Raw genomic sequence first — 17,504 nt, forward strand, 5'->3', positions numbered from 1 at the left:
CCAAACCCCAAGTCTTGCTTAACACTGTTTCAGCCCTGGGTAACAACAGCATTGTGTTAACACCTTTTGACTCTTTGGGCCCATATATTCCACCTAGATGAATACAGCAGTGGCTTCTAAGTCTGGATGCTTCCATCTTTAGTTTACCAACTTTCGCCATATGTGCGGGAGGAGAGTTATCTGGAGGATGTTCCCTGTGTGCTAGTTCACGAGGCCTGATGTTGGACACTGCAAAAATAGGGGCACCCAAAATTTGAGGTTACTTTGGAAAATGTGGTTATCAAGGATCCCTCCTTCCCTGCAACCCTTCCGCAAGCCTGGAATCACTGGTTCCACAGAATGAAAGTCCTGGAGCAGGGGTCCTCAGAGTGCAGCCACCAACTCTTGCTGGTGGCTGCTCTGACAATTTTTCCTAAAATACTTTAGGAAAAGCAAATAAACATGCACAGATACATGTCCAAATCATTACAATTTATTTATGTAAAATTTTTTTTTGCAGACTCAATAATAAAAACAATGTACAGTTGTCTCTATCCTTTACTGGACCTAAACAGAATAGAAACAGAAATAAGGTGTTTTGCACATTCTTGTCTGTCTTTGTTTGTTTTTTGCTTTTCTAGTAAGTCCGTGGCTGCAAAAAGTAATATTTGTATGTTTGTTAATGTCATTTCACAGCAGGCTTAGTAGGTAGTTGGGAGGCTGTGAAAAGTGGTATTAACAAGCAGACTTATTCAGCTGTGGCAAGTCAGGGGACAAATTAAGCCTTGGATGTGGAGGTGGGTAGGGAGACAGCAGGGGGTCTGGGCAGTAGGAGCACGGCTGCGGGGGCCAGGGGCGATACGGGGGGTGTGTGTGTGAGCCGAGCGCTTGCACCCGTGGTCGGGGTGCAGGGCTGGAGCCCGAAGCCTCACAAGCAGGGCCTGCCTCCCGCCTCCCCAGGGCTGAAGCCCGAAGCCCGAGTCTCCCTTCTCCCTTCCCCGTGGAAGGTGGGGAACTCACTGGCTGTCTGCTCCTCCTGCATTTGTGGCTCCAGAGGAGGGCAGGGCCCAACTCCTGCTTGTGGCCCTGTGGGAGGGGGCCACTGCTTTGTGTCCCACCCCACGAGGCTGTGGCCACAGGAAAAGCTCCGAGTGGCCGCATTTGAAAAATGCTGGCCTCGGGGTTGTTTTTGTGTGACAGCCTTTGATGGCCCATCTCCCTTCCTCACCTGCCAACTTCCCTTGGCATTGCCAGGCTGTAACTCAATATGTCTACTCTGCAACCAAGAGGTGTGACTGCTGCACCCGAGATCAAAGCTGGCTTGAATTATAACAGTAATGAAGCTGCGGCAGCAGGGCCCCGGCCTAGGCTGGCCCCGACCACCTGGGACATACATGAGTGGCTAGTCTGTGCTGCTGCCCAGCTTGCCACCACTTAACTGCTGTAGTTACATGAGCTAGCTTGGATCTAGCTAGATGAAAGCAAGTTCAGGTATGGGTGCACCTGTTGCAGTCACACCTTCCAGTGACAGTGTAGACATACCCTTCAGGTATGTTTTCACAGCAACTAGACACCCGTGGTTGGCCTGTGCCAGCCAATTTGGGCTCACAGGGCTCAGGCTGGAAGGGGGCGGGGCGGGGGGGCTGTTTCACTGCTGTGTAGACTTTTGGGCTGGAGCCCAACTTCCGGGACCCTCAGACCCTGCAGTTCTGTTCTTGCAGCACATGTGGTCACTGTTCCTTTTCCCCCAAGCCCTCTGAATTTAGCACAGGCTCAACTTTGCCACATCAACTGCTGGAAGAGAGAATTCTGGAGGGGACCTGCTGGAATCTCTGCTCAGTATGTGCAGCAGTGTTTGGAACACCAGAGACATCGGCATGAGCTCTGTTTTAGGGAAGGCGAGCAGAGGGCAAGAGGCAGGCGCCCAAAGAGTGGCGGATGATAGGAAACAGCTGCTTCCACAAAGGTACTAAGTCTGAAGCTGTCAGAGGGAGCCTGCAAGCTCCCTCGTCAGCCTGTCAAGATGCATTATACTAGGGCACCATGTGGAAAATTCAGGCTGGGAAGGACGACGAGAAATGAAATGTAACGGAATGTGTGATGCTAGTGCACGGCATAACGGCCACCCTCTAGCATCCTCGTAGAGTTCCGGAGCTAGCAAATGCAAGTGTTCAATATAGGGAAACCAAACCTGTTTTTTTTCCTCTAAGGACACCTGTCTCTCTGAAATGCTTCTTCAATCTTTGCGTCTCCTAGAAGACCCTTAGACTTCTGATGCCATCTGAGCCAACGCTCACTCCACTGCGAAGCATCGGAGGGTGGAAACAAAAATCCAAATGAAAACAGAATCCATAAACTGTCTGTCACCCCCCCATGCCTTGGCTGTCTTGCGCCTACCTCTCTGCTGCCTGCCCCTTTGTGGAGGTTGTTGCATCTGCACAAAGTGGGTGTAAAATACTCCTTTTCTGACTTGGTGTAGAGTGTATACACCTCCTTTTACACAGATGTAAGTGATGACATGTTGCAAGGCAGTGGTGAGTCGGGCCCAGTGTATATTTTAAGTGTTTAATAAAAGGCAACATTTGCATCATTCAGTATTGAGCTCTTCCAAAGTGTGTGGGGGGGTGTGTGTGTGTGTGTGTGTGTGGGGGGGGTCTTTGCAATGTAAGACGTTTTCATCTCGGTTCTTCTACTGTATCCATCACCATGGTGTCTGATTGCCTCTGAAATCCAAAAAGCAAACCAGAGTAACTGTTGTTTCTTAACTGTTCGCTTTCAAATCTGCAAAATCCAGACATTTAAAAAAAAAAAAAAAAATGCATTGGGGTTATCCCCATTCATGCTATTTGTTTGCTTCCTGCAGCTTCACCCAGTTTGGACAGGAAATGGAACAGTTTAGTGTCCCTGTCTAGCCCCTACATTGGCACAGCCAGTGGGTCGCTGGAACCGGTTCTTAAATTTAGAAGCGGGACAACTGGTTCTAAAAGGGCTTCTAAATTTAACAACCGGCCACAAGTGGCGCCTTAGGCTCCGACTCCGTGGGTGCTCCAGGGCTGGAGCACCCGTGGGGAAAATTTGGTGGGTGCAGAGCACCCACCAGCAGTTCCCTGCCCGGGCCCAGCTCAGCTCAGCTCACCTCTGCTCTGCCTCTGCCTCTGCCCCTGAACGCGCCGTCCCGCTCGGCTTCTCTGCCCCCAGCCGGCTTCCCGCGAATCAGCTGTTCGCGCGGGAAGCCGGGGAGGGCTGAGAAGCAAGCGGTGGCTTCGTGCTCAGGCCCAAGGGGGCAGGGGGCACAAGGAGGGCCGCCCGTGCCGTAGCAGGTAACCTTGGGCGGGGGGGGCGCAGGGGAACCGCTCCCCGACCCAGCTCACATCCGCCTCCCTGGGCCTGAGCTCGAAGCTGCCACTTGCTTCTCAGGCCCCCCCGCCCCCCCCCCCCCCCCGGCTTCCCACGCAAACAGCTGATTCGCAGGAAGCGGGGGGGGCGGCGGCACAGAGAAGCAGAGCGGGGCGGCGCATTGGGGGCAGAGGCGGAGCGGAGGTGAGCTGGGGCAGGGAGCTTTTCCCGTGGGTGCTCCAGCCCCTGAGTACCCATGGAGTCAGTACCTAAGGCGCCACTTTTGATGTGATCAGTGGGGGGAGTGGTCGCTCCCCCCCCCAGCTACGCTACCCCGCCCCTAGGAGCCAGAGGGACCTGCCAGAAGCTTCCTGGGAGCTGCCCCATGTAAGCACTGCTGGGACTCCCCACCTCGCCCCCCGGCAGGTCCCTCTGGCTCTTAGGGGCGGGGTGGGCACCCACTACGGTAGCCCACAAAACCCTCCTGCCTGGTTCTGGGGGCAGTCAGGGAACAGGGGAGGGGGGTGGATGGGGCAGGGATTCCAGGGGGGAGACATCAAGGAACGTGAGGGGTTGGATGGGGCAGGAGTCCCTGGGGATGGGGGTGGGCCACGACCCCCTCGTGGGGTGAGGTTAAGTTTTTGGCAGCTCATCACTGGGCGCAGCGCTTGTGTGTTTTGTGTTTCCGATATCCCAGGGGAAAGTTCATACTGAAACTGCTCACAATAACATAAAAAATACAAGCAGAAATGTATTCTTGATTTATTAGATCTTATAACCTCCCCCAAACCTACATGTTGGGCTCCTTTGTGTGATTCTAAAGCGTCTGTCCCTCTGTTGGTAGATCTACACTGCACGCTAACCCTGGGTTCTGACTCCGGTTTGAGCCCAAGCCCCCTTTCCATCCACAAATAAATCAGTCTGACTCAGGTCAGCAAGCACTCAGGACCCAGGTCCTAGGAACCTGCTGGGAGGAGTGCGGGGGTCAGAGCCTGAGTCCCACTGTGACTCCAGCCCAAACCCTGTAATTCTGCAGTGTGGACCTGAGTCAGCAGGTCTGGATGTGTTAGCATCCAGGGGCCAGCCATGGTAAGCCGAGGTTTACAATGCAGTATAGGTGCTCAAGCGTGAATTGGGTACACTGAATCCACAAGCCTAGGTCCCACAGACCCTGGCTTAGAATGCAGTGTAGACACTCCCTATAGGGATCAGGGTCTATTGGGCTAAACGGCCTCATCTGCCTTGATTTCTTGGTTTACTTTGCTCCATCCTGCATAGACAGTTTCTTAGTTCTGTGTCAGCTCCTCAGCTGTCAGGCTGTATTGGGCAGTTTGGGGTGTATATGGTGTGTGTGTGTGTGTGTGTGTGTGTTTTTTTTTTTTTTTCATAGCACAGATGGGTCCTGCACGAATTCAGCTCTCTCTGTACAAAACAATAACTAGCTGGCTTTTCCTTGTCTTTGCAGGCAGAAGGCAGCAAGCTGCAGAAGGATCTCCGAACTTACCTGGCTTCCGTAAAAGGTAAAGACCTCAAATGGAGGTCTGTCACTTTTCCGACTGTTGGCACTGCAAATAGAGTTTTCCTGGCCATAGCTCTTCCTGCCCTGAGCAAATAGGGTTTCCTGGAGCAACTGGCCTCGTGATGGAGTGCTGGTTTCACTTCTCTTGCTCCCGAGGCTGGCAGGGTTGTTCAGGCAGTTAGCAAGGTGGCTCTGGTGGGAGATATTGGGGTGCGGAGGCTGGTTTCTCCTCCCAGCAGTCAGGTGGTCCTGGTGTAGGTTTGTAGGAGACACTCTCCTCTATCCTGCTAGGTGAGGATGAACACTGAACGTCCTGTTGTCTGAGTGACTAGATCTTTGATCCCCCTGCTTCTTTTTTTTTTTACGTCCATGTTATTGCGAGTCCAAGATGTATTAGCAAGGATCATGCTTGGAAAATATCCTGCCTTAAACTAGAATCAGGCTCCTGTTATCCCTTCCATGCAGTCAAGTTCCTGCCAGCAATGGGGAGGGGCTCGTGGTGCCCTGGTGAAGCTCTGTCCCTCTGATTTTGAAGCTCTGTCTCTCTTCTCTCCTAGCAATGCATGAGGCCTCCAAGAAGCTGACGGAATGCTTGCAGGAAGTGTATGAGCCAGAATGGCCTGGGAGAGATGATACCAACAAAATAGCTGAGGTGAGAGACTCCATGCCGGGGCGGGAGGTCGGCCCCCGGGGGAGAGCAGATTCGCGGGACCAGTGCACTTACCTCCTGTGCTCGGCTTGGGAGCCTTGCTGCGAGACATCTGTCCGGCAGCAATGATCCTAGGAAGAAGCAATGGCTTTGGCCATCAGGAGCCGCTTCAGAGAGAACATTGGCCCAAATATGTCACGGGTGGGGACTGGGTGCATCCTTTATCCACCCATCAGCACCAGGGGAAGCACTGGCTCTCTCAGCCCTGCAAAAATGTGGATAATTAGCCATCCCCAGGTAAACTGTTTGTCCCCGTCTGGTCAGGATGTCTGGTCTTTCACTGGGGAAGCAGCGTTTAGAGTCATGCTTGGGTTAGGTTAGTTGATTATCTCCAGCAACGCACAGCCACTTGTATGGTTGCCAGCTGTCTCGAGATGCAATATTAACCCTCTAAACCCTTCACGCCGGCTGCCTGTGAAGTGTCGTTGCGAGTTACCTGCTGATGGTGAACTCAGCACTCTACAGAAAAGACCCTACCCTAACCCCCAAACGGGAGATGCGCCAGAGATTCTGTGAGGCCCTCTGGGGACTTTGTGATTGCTATTGATCGTACATTGTTTGCAGTGTTGTAGCCGTGTTGGTCCCAGGATATTAGAGAGACAAGGTAACATCTTTTATTGGACCAATGTCTGGTGGTGAGACAAGCTTTCTGAGCTTTCCCAGACCTGAATTCTGTATAGCTTGACGGCTTGTCTCTTTCTCTTTCTCTTGTCTCACCAGGCGTTACTCCAATAAAAGAAATTCCCTCACCCTGCTTGTCACCCATTGACTGTACACGGCAGGCGCTCAGATACTCCGGCGGTGGGCAGCAGTATAAAACTTTTAGATAGCTAGAGACAAAGTCCCTGCCCCACCAGTCTTACAATCTAAGAAGACGAACGATAGACAGCAGCTCTGGCGCTGAATGGGCATGAGAAGGATTCCTTACAGCGCTCGCTCATTTAAAAGTGGTGCTTTGAAAGGAGCGAGTCACGGCACTAGTCGGGGGGTGGACTAAAGCTGACAGGTTCCGTGGTCGAGTTGTGTGCCAAGTGGGGATTTGAGGGAGAGGGTGGGATGAGGAGGGTGTTTTAGGCTTGGAGGTCAGTCTCTGTCAAGGATATGAAAGGGAAGGGCAGCATGAAGTGGGGAGTAGCTAAAGCAGAGGGGGAATGTCACTGTTATGAATAAAGGGGCTATACAAGGAGACAGAGGTTTTATTGGGTCTGTTTATCCAAGCAAGTTCCATGAGTTAATTATAACTTCATCACGAGCTCCTGGCAGGGCCTTCTCTGTACCAGTAGATTTTTTTTTTTCCCCAGGGCGTCCAGAGAGGGGTGTTAAGGGGTGGTCACGGCTACTTAAAGCCAAGGGGCAGTCACTCTAGCAGGAGGAAACCCACAGGGAGGTGTAAGGTGTGGACGTTTTGGGGCATGTACCTTGGAGGTAGTGATACAATGATTGTGGTGGCTGTGGGCAGGTTGATTTGGGGATGAAGATCTTTAATGGCTTTTAAAAAAACTTCTGTTGAAACTGTATTCCGTGTAAGCACAGTTTGCAATGTAACAAATAAGCTGAACTGTGGTGAATGCTCTTCCTTTGGTCTTCCTCCTCTGGCTCTCAGAGGATAGGTCCTCTGCAGCTTTTTGGCTTGGGGAGAAAACCAGCCTGCTCCTCAGCTCTAGTCCAGTTGCATGGGACGTGCTGCCTGCATATAGGGCATGATCCATTGAAGTCAGCGGGAGTTTTTTCCATTGACTTCAACCGGAGTGTGATGAAACCTGTAGTGCCATGAGTCATGCACACAAATATGGAGATTCTCAGCTCTGCACGCCAGATGGACGCATTGGCATTCGAAGCCCTTTATTACTTTTCATACTGTCTCCCAGGACAGTTGGTCCTAGGAAAGGAAAGGAGAGATTTGGGGGAAGGCACGCACACACGAGGCGTGGGCTGGTAGATAAACCGAACAGACTGGGTCTTGGTACCTAGTGGGGAGTATGGTCTAGCACAGTGGTCTCCAACCTTTTTACGCACAAGATCACTTTTTGAATTTAAGATCAACCCTGGATCTACCCTGCCCCTTGAGGCCCTGCCCCTCCCCCAAGGCCTCGCCCCGCTCACTCTATCCCCTCTCTCTCCATGGCTCCCTCTTCCCACACCCTTACTCAGTTTCACCGGGCTGGGGCAGGGCGTTGGGGTGCAGGAGGGGATGCAGGTTCTGGGCTGGGGCCCGAGGGGTTCGGAGTGCAGGTGGGGGCTCCGGGCTGAGCCTGGGGCAGGGGACGGGCGTACAGGAGGGGGTGAGGGGTGCAAGCGTAACCCACACACCTTCTTGGTGTGGTGTTCTGTCCCATCTAGTAGCACTGAGACCACTTAAAGAGAGAGATTGAGTCTGCGCTACAGCCTTAGCTAACAGGCAGTTGGCTTTTAGCTCATGATGTAGAGGCTCATGCACTAAGCTCCAGAGGTCCCAGGTTCGATCCTGCCCATCGACAATGGGGGTCTGTCAGCCCTACACAAGCTCTGGGAGGGAGTGTAGGTGCAGGAGGTGGCTGGAGCAAGGGGTTAGGGGGCAGGCTCTGGGAGGGAGTTTGGGTGTGGATTCAGGGCTGGGGCAGTGGGGTCTGGGAGGAAGTTTGGATGCAGGAGGGGGTTGCAGGCATGGGCAGCGCTTGGAGACCTGCTCCTCCCCCCCCCCCCCCCCCCCCCCGGGGGCTGCAGAGAAATGCCAGCCGCTTCCAGGAACAGCACGGGACCCGGGCAGGCAGGGAACCTCACTTAGCCCTGCTGCACCACCGGACTTTTAGCGGAGATCGCAATCGACTGGCAGAGGCTCCAGGATTGACCAGTCGAACGCGATCAACCGGTTGGTGACCACTGGTCTAGCAGTTGGAGTAGGAGAATCAGGACTTATGGGTTCCATTTCTGCATCTACCATGTGACCTGGGATATGCAGTGTTGTTGTGGCTGTTTCAGTCCCAGGATATTGGCGAGACAAGCTGGGTGAGATAATATCTTTTTATTGGACCAACTTCTGTTGGTGAGAGAGAGAAGCTTTGAGCCTCAGAATTCTTCTTGATCTGGGCTATGTCTGCCTCAGTTTCTCCAAAAGAGACTCAATAACTACCTCTGGGATGCTGGGAGGCTTCACAGATTGTAATGTGCTTGGAGATCACTGGCAATAGAAATGTGAAGCATTCTGATGGTGCTCATAAGCACGTTCCTTTTGTCTTTCAGAACAATGACCTGCTCTGGGTGGATTTCCATCAGAAGCTTGTGGATCAGGCACTTCTAACCATGGACACTTACCTTGGCCAATTCCCGGACATCAAAGTAGGTTGCTCCCCTCACTCCTGTCACATTGTGCTAGAGAGTCTCTGGGACGCTGTGAGTTGAAGCTGGGGCTTTGCACGAGTGCTTCTCTTGGGACTCCATCTTCTTTAGCTTGGGGGTAGCAAAATGGATGTGGCATAGGCGCACTCCCCACTGAAATCACACTGCCCCCTGTTGGCCAAACACCAGTCCTTTGCTCTCTTGGCTAGTGAGTAACTGCTCTGGCAGCCAGGGTGTGGGGTATGTGAAAGAGAAGAAAAGGGGATGCTGCTATTGGATGCATTCCAAAGAGGATGGCGCTCGGCTGTTCTCAGTGGTGGCAGATGACAGAACAAGGATCGGTGGTCTCAAGTTGCAGTGGGGGAGGTCTAGGCTGGATATTAGGAAACACTATTTCACTAGGAGGGTGGTGAAGCACTGGAATGGGTTACCTAGGGAGGTGGTGGAATCTCCAACCTTAGAGGTTTTTAAGGCCTGGCTTGACAAAGCCCTGGCCGGGATGATTTAGTTGGTGTTGGTCCTGCTTTGAGCAGGGGGTTGGACTTGATGACCTCCTGAGGTCTCTTCCAACCACGATCTTCTATGATTCTATGCTGCAGTGTCAGCTCCCACGTAGATTGTCCTCTATGTATCGGTGCAATAGCTGGATTAACTGGAGCTGCCCTGGGAAGGTGTGAGATCTGCACACTCAGGCTTTGTGGGGAGCTCTACGCTTCACTCATCATGATAAATATTCCCTGGTTCCCCTGCTCTTTTACTTCCTGTCACTGGAGAGTGGCTGCATGCCATAGACTGGGGAATTGTCTGCTCACCAAGTGCGGTAGCATGTTCTAATACACGGGCTTTCATCAGCCCCCTGTGAGCAGAACGTGTTTCAGTCGGAAACCCTCTGTCATCACTAGAATAGCGTTTCATTGTCTCCCAGCCTTGTAAAGGGAATAAAACCACCCAGACAAGGCTTCATTCATGCTTTCCTGCTAGCACAGATCCAGGACCGTGGAAGGGGAAAGCCGCGTCAGGCATTAATGCATTGACATCTAACGCACTGAAGAGAAGTAGCTGAAACTACATAATGGTCCTTATTCCCCTCTCCCACGTTAAAAGGTGCAGGAGGGAGAAATTTACCTGCGATACTCAGGGGCTTTCATACACCAGCAAGCCTGCTGCATTTCCCCCTTCTAGAGGAGACGCTACAGGCCGTGCCAGGGGATGGAATGAGAAAACACATGGGCGACCTCACATACATCTGCCTGAATGGTCCCTGAAGCACCTTGGGAGCCCCTGGCCCCGTCAGTGCCGACTTTCCCTCTGGCTCTGCCATGTCCGAGCCACATTACAGCTCATGAGCTGAGCTGGGCTGGCGTAGCGCGTGCCATTTGGAGAGAACACGCTGCCCAGAAAGCAGCTGTCGGCAAACCCTGCCCCTCTCCCACCAGGCTCCCTGGAGTTCGTGCACAGCTTTGCAGTGGAGGGTAGGGTCTGCGTGGGGATTAGCCTGGTTTTTGCTCTGCGCTGTTCAGGCCAGCGCTGTAGGGCGTGCTGGGACCTGGCTATGTTTGCGCGCAAGGCGGCAGGCTGCGTGCGTGAGGGAGTCTCTTGGCAAGCCAGCATGACGTTCGTGTGGCTCCACGGACGGCAACAAACTTAGTTCTGAGTCTCTCCATTGAAGTGAGAGCAGCATGAGGTACGCACAGAGCAGCCGTCTCCAACCTGCCACACTGGTGTTTTTTTAGTGGGAAACGGACCCCTGGCTTTTCCTACCCAGGTGCAGCTACTGAAACACCAAGCGGGAACGCAAAGGCCGCAGAGGCATTCCCCCATGCACTCTGCATGCCTCTCTTTTCCTCCCTCCAATCTGTTTTTTGTGTTTTGGCTCATTTTTAAAACTTGGCCCCTACATGGCAGGTCGGCAGAATCCCATTAAGGGACGGATTTATTTTTTTTCCCCCCTGTTTAGGCCGTTGGTGCCCTGGCTTTCCCTTCCCCTGGAAGTGCAGAGCAGTCAGGAAGCAGCCAGTGCTGCTGGCGAGTGGCCAATACGTTTATGAGGCTTGCGTGGCAGGCAGATCTAGGTATTGGGTTAAAAGTCTGTTTGCACATGGCCAGCTACTCAGGAGGCGTGGGGGCCTCTGCTGACCGTGCAGGATCATATGATATCCTGTGAGTTTTCTCTCTCTCTCCCAGCCCCATTCCCTCCCCCAGCACCAGTTCATTTTGAAACAGCTGCACAGGGAATGGGCTTTTCCATGTGGCAGTGCTTGTAACAATGTCACCATATGGGACGTGTCAGCCTGGCTCCTTCCCTAGGAAAGTAACCCTCCTCCTCTCCCCCAACTTCCTGATTAGCTTAAACTTTTGTCACTATCTGAAGTGGCACTTCCCTCCAGAAACAACAACAAACGGTTTCAGGTTCCAGGATCATAATGCAAGCTGTGAACATGTGCAACCACAGGGGGTCTCTGTTTCCTGGGGCTCCTCCCCCCCACCCCCCACTGGCTTCTATAGTTTCCACTATCACTGTACATCAGAGGTCAAACCATGGGGAAAAAGTAGCTGTCTTCTTCCAAGCTGTGGAACTCCTTGCCGGAGGATGTTGTGAAGGCCAAGACTATAACAGGGTTCAAAAAAACTAGATAAGTTCACGGAGCATAGGTCCATCAATGGCTATTAGCCAGGATGGGCAGGGATGGTGTTCCTAGCCTCTGTTTGCCAGAAGCTGGGAATGAGCGACAGGAATGTATCAGGTTTCAGAGTAGCAGCCGTGTTAGTCTGTATCCGCAAAAAGAAAAGGGCTTGTGGCACCTTGGAGACTAACAAATTTATTTTAGCATAAGCTTTCGTGAGCTACAGCTCACTTCATCGGATGCATTCAGTGGAAAATACAGTGGGGAGATCTATATACACAAAGAACATGAAACAATGGGTGTTACCATACACACTGTAACAAGAGTGATCAGGTAAGGTGAGCTATTACCAGCAGGAGAGTGGGGGGGCAGGGGAGGGGAACCTTTTGTAGTGATGATCAAGGTGGGCCATTTCCAGCAGTTGACAAGAACGTCTGAGGAACAGTGGGGGTGGAGGGGAGGGGATAAACATGGGGAAATAGTTTTACTTTGTGTAATGACCCATCCACTCCCAGTCTTTATTCAAGCCTAAGTTAATTGTATCCAGTTTGCAAATTACTTCCAATTCAGCAGTTGGAGTCTGTTTTTGAAGTTTTTTTGTTGAAGAGTTGCTACTTTTAGGTCTGTAATCGAGTGACCAAAGAAACTGAAGTGTTCTCAGACTGGCTTTTGAATGTTATAATTCTTGACACCTGATTTGTGTCCATTTATTCTTTTACGTAGAGACTGTCCAGTTTGGCCAACGTACATGGTCACTCGATTACAGATCTAAAAGTGGCAATTCTTCAACAAATAAACTTCAACTGCTGGAAATGGCCCACCTTGATTATCACTATGAAAGGTTCCACCCCCGCCGCCCCCCTCCCCTCTGGTAATAGCTCACCTTCGCTGATCACTCTCGTTACAGTGTGTATGGTAACACCCATTGTTTCATGTTCTCTGTGTATATAAAGGGATGGGATGCTGGGCTAGATGGACCTTTGGTCTGACCCAGTATGGCTGTTCTTATGTTCTCTAGCTGCCTGGCTTTCTTGTCAATCTCAGCTGATGTAAGTAAGGCAGTGTCTACACAGACACTGTGTCGCCTGCCCCTAATTACACCAACATCAGCCCCACACTTCTCATAGAGGTGGCGGTATTATGTCGGTGTAGCAAGGCACTTACATCAGTGGGAGCAAGGCTGTAGTATAGACACTGACCTAATTAGGGGGGCGTAAGCTGCCTTAGGTCAACCTAACTGTGTAGTGTAGACTAGGGCTACAGCTTTTCCATGTCTAGCTTCTCTGGAACACTGTTAAGGTTTTAGGCTGGGGTTCCTAAAGGAGTCATGCACCCAAATTTCCCCTGAATTTGAGCACCAAACACTCCTTTCAAAATCTCAGACCACAAATATTGCAGCCTTACTGATATGTTTTTTTTTTTTCCTTTCTCAATCCCCAAGTAGGGTTGACATTTCTTCAGGATTATCCTGGAGTCTCCAGGAATTAAAGAGTAATCTTTAATTAAAGATGATGTCCTGGGATGAAACCTCCAGTAATATGTCCCTTGGCAACCCTATTCCCAAATGATTCTCCAAACAGTAAGAAATTAAAACAACCTCCTGCGTTGTTTAGATCCCTCTATAATCAAAGCATTGTCCACCTCTTGATCCCTTCCTAGGATTAGCTAGAGATCAGATTCCTATTGGGGCCTATATTAAGACGCACATTTATTTTTACTGAGAATGTCATTTCTTTTACAATAAAAAAATCTTTCAGTGGTCTGGGTTTTAAAAAAAACAATTTGTCTTTTCTGGTAAAGTCCTATTCAGCATGCATGCATTTGCCACCCGCACTGAGCAGTGGCTTGAGTCAAATTTGGTTTGCATGACTGATTGAAAACCATTACAAAAGATTTTGCAAATTCTACATCAGTGAGACTCCACAGCAAAGCTTTACATAAGAACATAGTGTCATCAAGGTGACCTGCAAAACAAAACAAAATGGATTTGTGCCATGTTTGCTTCCTTAGGATCTAGCAAGACAGACTGAGAGGTTTTTCTGTTTTTTAAATAAAGCTTTTTTTCGTTAGAAATTCCTCTGCTTCTCCTGGGATGCAGGAGCTGGTGTGATGACAATGTTGCAAGTACTGAGGAAATAGGAATGGATTGAGATGGGGGAGAATTTTAGTCAAATTGTCAAAAGGCTTTTGTTTGTCGTAACAGCCATTTAACTCCAATACACAGAAACCAGGTGGGTGGAAAGATTTCCTAGTTAAAGAACAACCAGGTCCTTCAGTTAAGGGTTGTGAATGCTCCCATTCAGTTCTCTGGACTTTCAAGGAGACCCTAGTCGGAACAGGGAAGCTGATATTCCTGAGGGGTGGGTTTTTTTTAAATGGTTAAGAAGAAGCAGATTTAAAAACCAAAAACCTTTCAGGCCTTCTGTAACTATCATTAAGAAGCAAAAAAATGGCACAAAAGCCATTTCCCCCCTCCCACTCCTGTGCAGGTCACTGTCTAGGGTTTACTTGTATAAAATATTGTAACCCAGTATTGAACGTTTCTGAGTGCGTTTTTGTGGAGTTTCTAGAATACACAAGGAGATCCCGTGACCCAACGGAGCTGGGGATGGGGGGTTTGGGGTGTGGGAGGGGCTCAGGGCTGGGGCAGAAGGTTGGGGTGCAGGCTGCAGGGTGGGGCTGGGAATGAGGGACTCAGGGAGTAGAAGGGGACTCTGGGCTGGGGCAGGGGGTTGGGGTGCAGGAGGGGGTCAGGGCTCTGGGCTTGGGGTGCAAGCTCTAGGGTGGGGCTGGGGATGAGGGGTTTCGGGTGCAGGAAGGGGCTCCGGGTTTGGGCGTCTCAGAGCTGGGGCAGGGGATTGGGGCACTGGCTCCCGGTCAGCGGTGCAGCTGGGGTGCAGAGGCAAGCTTCCTGCCTGTCCTGGAACCACGGAACACGCTACGCCCTGGAAGCAGCCAGCAGCAGGTCCTGCTCCTAGGTGGAGGCATGCAAGCGGCTCCACATGGCGCTTGCCCACAGGCACCGTCCCACCCCAGCTCCCATTGGCCAGGAGCCGGCCAATGGGAGTGCGGAGCCGATCCTCGTGGCTCTCCTGCCTAGGAGCCAAACCTGCTTCCAGGGCACAGTGTGGTGTTGGAACAGGTGAGCACTAGCGTGCCTTAGCTGGGCAGCACTGCCGATGGGACTTCTAACAGCCTGGTCGGCAGTGCTGACCAGAGCCACCATGACCCAGTTCTGGGTTGCGACCCACGGTTTGAAAACCACTGTTCTAAAGGATGCAATGACCAGAAAGGGGCATGAACCAGCACTGTGGCTCTGGAAGGTTAGGGTAGTTCTGATTTGAACAGCAACTGGGCCTGTCTCTGCTTGGTTTTTTTTCTTGTTTTTTTGATAGTTATTTCAATATTGACTCAAAGATCAGGCTTCTTTTATTGCAAAGGAGCATCTTAGAATCCTTGTTTTTACCCATCAGAAAAGTTTTTACCCAGCTGTTCTAGAAGGATATTGAATGAGAGCCTGATCCAAACCCGAGGGGAGCCCTTCCAGTCATCTTGAGGAGCTTTGGATCAGGATCCTGTGGGAGAGCAGAATCATGGGGCTGCGCATTTGAAATGTGCGTGGGTTTTACTGTGGCTGAATTCATTGAGAAGGCCAGTGGCTCCACCCAGAGCTGCTCAGAAAGTTTAATTTACAAAGAACTCCAACTGGCGTGGCACGAAGGGGCCTGCACGGCACCGAGTGTGGGTTGTAGTTGTTCACAAACAGCATTGCACGCTCGGGAGGAAATGTGTAACCTTGGCTTTCAAAACGGAGGGCTCTGTGCTAAAAGATCCAATCACAGGATTGGGCTCTGGGTTGGAGGCAGTCTTTGCTTCATGTCCACTGCTGTTGGTGCGTCACAGATAATGGAGAAGGGCGATGCAGAGAGACATTTCCCTGATGCCTGGGGAAATGCTGCCAGGGGCAGAGACCTTCTGAAGGGGGTGACCTATTATGGGGTCTGAACCCCAGAAGCAACAGGGGGTTCCAGCTAGCCCAAACCCAGAAAGGCCAATCCTTTACTCATTTAATAAGGTGTAATTGAGGAGGGGTTAAATTGTGGAGTTCAGCTGACAAGGGTCTAAACTTCATGGCTCTGGCTGTTCATAGCTGGTGTTTCTCTCTCTCTCAGTCTCGGATCGCTAAGCGAGGGAGGAAGCTTGTGGATTACGACAGCGCCAGACACCATTTTGAATCCCTACAAACCGCAAAGAAGAAAGACGAAACAAAAATTGCCAAGGTAAAGCAAAGGGCGGGCCCTGCTTTCATTTATTATTGTTTTTAATAACTGCTCGTTTAGGAAGTTTTAACATGTTGACTCATCGTTCCCAGGTGCTTTCTGTTTAGAGAACTGTCATGCAATGATCCAGCCAGAGTGTTTTCTCTTTGGCAGGGTCACATCCATCCATTTATTTTTACTCCCCAAATAAACTTTAGGAGAAGGCTCTGACTGACGCTGATCTTTAGTGCACTGATGCTGATCTTCTGTGCAGTGTACCTGGTGCAGATTTCAGGGGTACATGGTTTTGGTGATCACAGAAGCCTGAGTGAGAGAGGAAGAATGGCCTTACGGTGCCAGCTAGGAGCTGGGAGGTAGGAGGGGGTTCTGTTTCCTTCTCTGACCCTGGATATCCGCATGCCTCAGTTTCCCCATCTGTAAAATGGTGATGAGAATAAGTAAGTGGTTGGCTGCTGTGCCCTGAATTCAGGAAGTCTGCGGAGTGTTCTGAGACACTCTGATCAACAGTGCTGTAGCAGTGTTTGCTGGCACTTTCAGCGTGGGCACGGCTGTGACCTGTTCAGAGCCTCTGCTCCGTTAATTCCTGCTGTATAAATCGTCCCCTGAACAGCTTTGCTCTTTCAGACTGGAAGGTGCTACAGCCAAAGCAAAATTGGCAATTAGGTTGTCTGAATACCCTTCAGTCTTTCTGAAACTACGCCCTCCGTGATCACTTGGGCCCTGCAGTGACTAGGAATTAACGTGTGATGCTAACCTGTTTGAAACATCTAGTGTGGACAAGACAGAGTAGACTTGAACATGTGCTAAGATGGTTGAATACTAGCCTCGGCACCCCCCTGTGAGCACATATTAAAGGCAGTGAGTGAAATTCTGCCTCCATGGATGTCAATGGGGAATTTTGCCACTGACTTCAGTGGAGCCAAGATTTCATCCAAGTCTGCCTGGTCTACGCTAGACTTTTCCAAGGTGTTAGCCAGAACATGCTAACAGCACACTTTAAATCCAAATGCTTCTATCTCAAAATACACCAATGGTCCTGGAAGATGATGTTGCTCTAACTAGCTCTGGAAAAGTTAACCGTGATTCTGTATGTCTGGGACCTAATGGCTCATCTGCCTTCTGAGTGCTGCTTTTGCACTTTATTTTAAGCCCTCAGTCTTTACTCATCTCTTTATCGTTGCTTGCACTATGGATATGCAAAACCAGGGAACAAAATTGAAGGTGACTTTAGGAACCAGAATCATTGCATCAGGTATGGAAAAAACCAGTGTCCCTCATTCAACACATAAGGCTGGTCAGCCAGTCAAATGGCTCAATTAACATAACTTTCCGCTGGCTTTTTTCTTTAAGCATGCAGAAGTAGGAAGGAAATTTTCCTCGGGGTGGGGAGGTGCAACCTTTCATTTAGGGGTGGTGGTGTTTAATTGGCGATTTTAAAACTTGCTGCGGTGATTCATATATGAACATTGGAACCTGAGGCCTCTGGCTCTGGTATTTTCAAGTCTAGGAAAACTAGACTCCTCTATCTTTGCTACACTCACTGGTCTCCCCCAGACTGCTCATGTGCTGTTGCTCTGTGACAGATGACTGGTTGTTGACAGATTAATAGATAAGGTCGATGAACAGTGTGGACCAAAGGACAGAGCCCAGGGGTCTGTTCCTGATGCTGCCTCTGGGTCACTTGTACAAAGCAATTAGACAATGGGGGCTTTTCCAGTCACTGCAGTGGGCTTGGTCTGGCC

General features: G+C 50.8%; 1 protein-coding gene across 15 annotated transcripts in view; it reads left to right on the forward strand.

Annotated features, from left to right (window-relative positions):
* The window catches only part of BIN1 (bridging integrator 1), a 154,686-nt gene that overhangs the window by 77,681 nt on the left and 59,501 nt on the right, over nt 1-17,504 (forward strand). For all 15 annotated transcript variants that reach the window (XM_037912518.2, XM_037912520.2, XM_043525057.1 and 12 more), the window contains exons 3-6: nt 4,781-4,835; nt 5,392-5,486; nt 8,763-8,858; nt 15,655-15,762. In XM_037912518.2, the coding sequence (XP_037768446.1) occupies nt 4,781-4,835; nt 5,392-5,486; nt 8,763-8,858; nt 15,655-15,762 (354 nt within the window). The remainder of the gene's footprint in view (nt 1-4,780; nt 4,836-5,391; nt 5,487-8,762; nt 8,859-15,654; nt 15,763-17,504) is intronic.

This window comes from Chelonia mydas, chromosome 11 (assembly GCF_015237465.2).
Source record: "Chelonia mydas isolate rCheMyd1 chromosome 11, rCheMyd1.pri.v2, whole genome shotgun sequence".
NCBI classification, from domain to species: domain Eukaryota; kingdom Metazoa; phylum Chordata; order Testudines; family Cheloniidae; genus Chelonia; species Chelonia mydas.